We start from the raw sequence: 2,710 nt of genomic DNA, 5'->3' as shown, positions 1-2,710 counted from the left end.
GCACCGAAGGGATGGGGGTGCTGGACCCAGGCTGCACCCTGGGACTCTGTCCCCAGGACTGAACTCCATAGCGTGTCAGACCCTGACGTGCTATGGCTCCTCTCGGCTGCTGATGGGTGCTCTGGTGCCAGCTCATGGCGGCTTGGGCAAAGCCATTTTTTTTTACCTTCTTATCCCCGCTTGCCCCCACCGCCACACTGCAGGGGGGCATTCTCCTACCTGCGGAGGGTGACGGAGAAGAGCAGCCGGCTGGACTTTGCCGCCAAGTTTGTCCCCGGGAGGACCAAGGCCAAGCAGTCAGCACGCCGGGAGCTGCACATCCTCTCGCAGCTGGACCACGAACGCATCGTCTTCTTCCATGACGCCTTTGAGAAGAAGAACGCCGTCATCATGGTCATGGAGCTGTATCCTCTGGGTGCTGCTCCAGCGGGAGCAGCTGGAGGATGAGGGGAGGCTTTTGGGAGAGCATGGGTGGGCAGAGGGGGTGCGAAGGAGCTGGTTGACCAGGTGGGTGCAGGGCACGGCGTTTCTGTGCTCCTTGACCAAGGCCCAGCTGTGCTGAGGAAGAGCTGCTGGACAGGATGGCGAGGAAGTCCTCGGTGTGCGAGTCTGAGGTGGGTGAACCCTGGGGGGCAAAGTGATGGAGAAGGGAGGGAGGGAGCCTGGGGACAGTGGGATCTGTCCCAGCCCAAAGACATGCAACGCTCATTGCATCAGGCCACAGAGGGGGCTCCATCCTGTGCCCTTCTCCACACAGGGCCGCGTGGGGCTGACCCACGCTCAGGGTGCCCACTCTCCCTCTGCTTTCTCGCAGATCCGGTCCTACATGCGGCAGGTCCTGGAAGGGATCTGCTACCTGCACCAGCAAAGAGTCCTGCACTTGGACATCAAAGTGAGTGTGGGACTCTCCCACCCCCTCCCACCCTGGCCCTGGAAGCTCAGGACATCCCTTCCCCTGGGGGAGCCCCTCCCTCCTGCCAAGCTCCCCTCGGCCCGGTGTTGTCCTGTAGCCAGAAAACCTCCTGATGGCGGATTCGAGCAGCGAGCAGGTCCGGATCTGCGACTTCGGCAACGCGCAGGAGCTGACGCCCCATGAGCCGCAGTACTGCAAGTATGGCACCCCCGAGTTCGTGGGCCCCGAGATCGTCAATCAAAGCCCCGTCTCCAGTGTCACCGACATCTGGTAAGGGTGGCCCTGGCGTGGATGATGGGGTCCCCACTGTGCCAGGAGGGGGTGGGCAGCCTGAGGGGCTTGTGCTGTGCAGTAACCCGCTCTCCTCTCTGCAGGCCAGTGGGGGTCATCGCCTACCTCTGGTAAGTGCCCCAGTGGGCCTCATTGGAGGGACCTCCTTCCCACCCCCTTGCTGGCTGCAGTGCTGGGGCTGTGGCCATGCACATTGCTCCTTGCAGACTCAGCCTCCTCCCCGGCTGCTCTTACCTCTGTTGAACCCATGGCAGCAGGGCTGGGGTCCAGAGTCCCATGCTTGGTCCCCTGTACTTGCCATGGTGTTTCCTATGTCCGCACAACCCGATGACAGTGTTCCCTCCTTGGCAGCTTGACAGGGATCTCCCCCTTTGTTGGGGAGAATGACAAGACGACGCTGATGAACATCCGCAACTACAACGTGGCCTTCGAGGAGAGGATGTTCCAAGGGCTCACCCGGGAAGCCAAGGGCTTCGTCATCAAAGTGCTGGTCAACGACAGGCTGTGAGTGCTGCAGGGTCCCTGGCCCCTGCCCCTCTGGTGGGAGCCTTGTGCTTGAGGGAGGGTGGAGACCCCCATGTGTGGGGTGTAGCGTGGGCAGCCAAGACCTCCTGCCCTTCCCTGGGCTGGCCAAACCCCTCCAGCCTGGGTGATTCTTACCCAGTGGTGTTGGTTCACAGGAGACCCAATGCGGAGCAGACCCTGGAGCATCCCTGGTTCAAGGTGAGCCTGAACACAGACCCAGTGGCAGCAGGGTTCCTCTGAGCCTGCTGCAGGCTCTGTGGGACACTGCTGTCCCTTCATCGTGCAGACACTGGCCAAGGGGAAGGTCATCAGCACCGACCACCTAAAGCTCTTCCTTTCCCGTCGGAAATGGCAGGTGAATGCAGGACCTGGGGTGGGAGGGATATGTGCTGGGCAGGATGGGGTGATGTGCACCAGGCAGGACAGGGTGATGTGCAGCAGGCAGGATGATGCCATGCCACCCACCTGAGCCTGATCTAGCCCTCTCTGCTGGTTGCAGCGCTCACAGATCAGCTACAAGTGCAATATGGTGCTGCGGCCGATCCCGGAGCTGCTGGAGGACACATCCAACCACCTCTCTATCGCTGTGCCCCGGCACCTCAAGGAGTCACCAGCACTGTCGTCCTCCTCAGACTCAGACGACCTGGATGAGCTGCCCTTCATCCCCATGCCACACCAGGTGGAGTTCTCTGGCTCCCGCATGTCGCTCAATGAGATCCCAACGGATGACGAGGCCATTGGGCCATCTGAGGGGCCATGGCTGGAGGGGGTTGCACCAGGGGACGTCTCCTCCATGGAGTGGCAGAGCCAGGGCACAGGAAAGCCTGGGGTGGCCCTGGGGAAGCGGCCAAGGGGCACAGGGCCATGGCGGCCATGCACGGAGGCAGAGGCACCCGGCTCCTCCGATGAAGAAACCCCCAAATCCCAGAAGCGGCCAGAGTACCCACGCAAAGCCATGAGGAAGGGCTCCAGCCTGGAGTC

The 2,710-nt window shown here is 62.1% G+C and overlaps 1 protein-coding gene across 1 annotated transcript in view; it reads left to right on the top strand.

Moving 5' to 3' along the window:
- Nucleotides 1-2,668, top strand: part of LOC104541584 (striated muscle-specific serine/threonine-protein kinase-like) — a gene marked incomplete at its 3' end in the record, with an annotated part of 3,352 nt that extends 684 nt beyond the window's left edge. Inside the window, exons 4-12 of the mRNA XM_010185684.1 lie at nucleotides 204-404; nucleotides 548-614; nucleotides 815-892; nucleotides 1,011-1,183; nucleotides 1,288-1,314; nucleotides 1,556-1,708; nucleotides 1,885-1,927; nucleotides 2,016-2,084; nucleotides 2,229-2,668. Of these exons, the coding sequence (XP_010183986.1) occupies nucleotides 204-404; nucleotides 548-614; nucleotides 815-892; nucleotides 1,011-1,183; nucleotides 1,288-1,314; nucleotides 1,556-1,708; nucleotides 1,885-1,927; nucleotides 2,016-2,084; nucleotides 2,229-2,668 (1,251 nt within the window). The remainder of the gene's footprint in view (nucleotides 1-203; nucleotides 405-547; nucleotides 615-814; nucleotides 893-1,010; nucleotides 1,184-1,287; nucleotides 1,315-1,555; nucleotides 1,709-1,884; nucleotides 1,928-2,015; nucleotides 2,085-2,228) is intronic.
- Nucleotides 2,669-2,710: the final 42 nt, after the last annotated feature.

The sequence above is a fragment of the Mesitornis unicolor genome, unplaced genomic scaffold (genome assembly GCF_000695765.1).
Source record: "Mesitornis unicolor isolate BGI_N332 unplaced genomic scaffold, ASM69576v1 scaffold38175, whole genome shotgun sequence".
Classification (NCBI taxonomy): Eukaryota; Metazoa; Chordata; class Aves; order Mesitornithiformes; family Mesitornithidae; genus Mesitornis; species Mesitornis unicolor.
The sequence above is the reverse complement of the archived record's forward strand: the minus strand, read 5'-3'. Positions and strand labels throughout refer to the sequence as shown.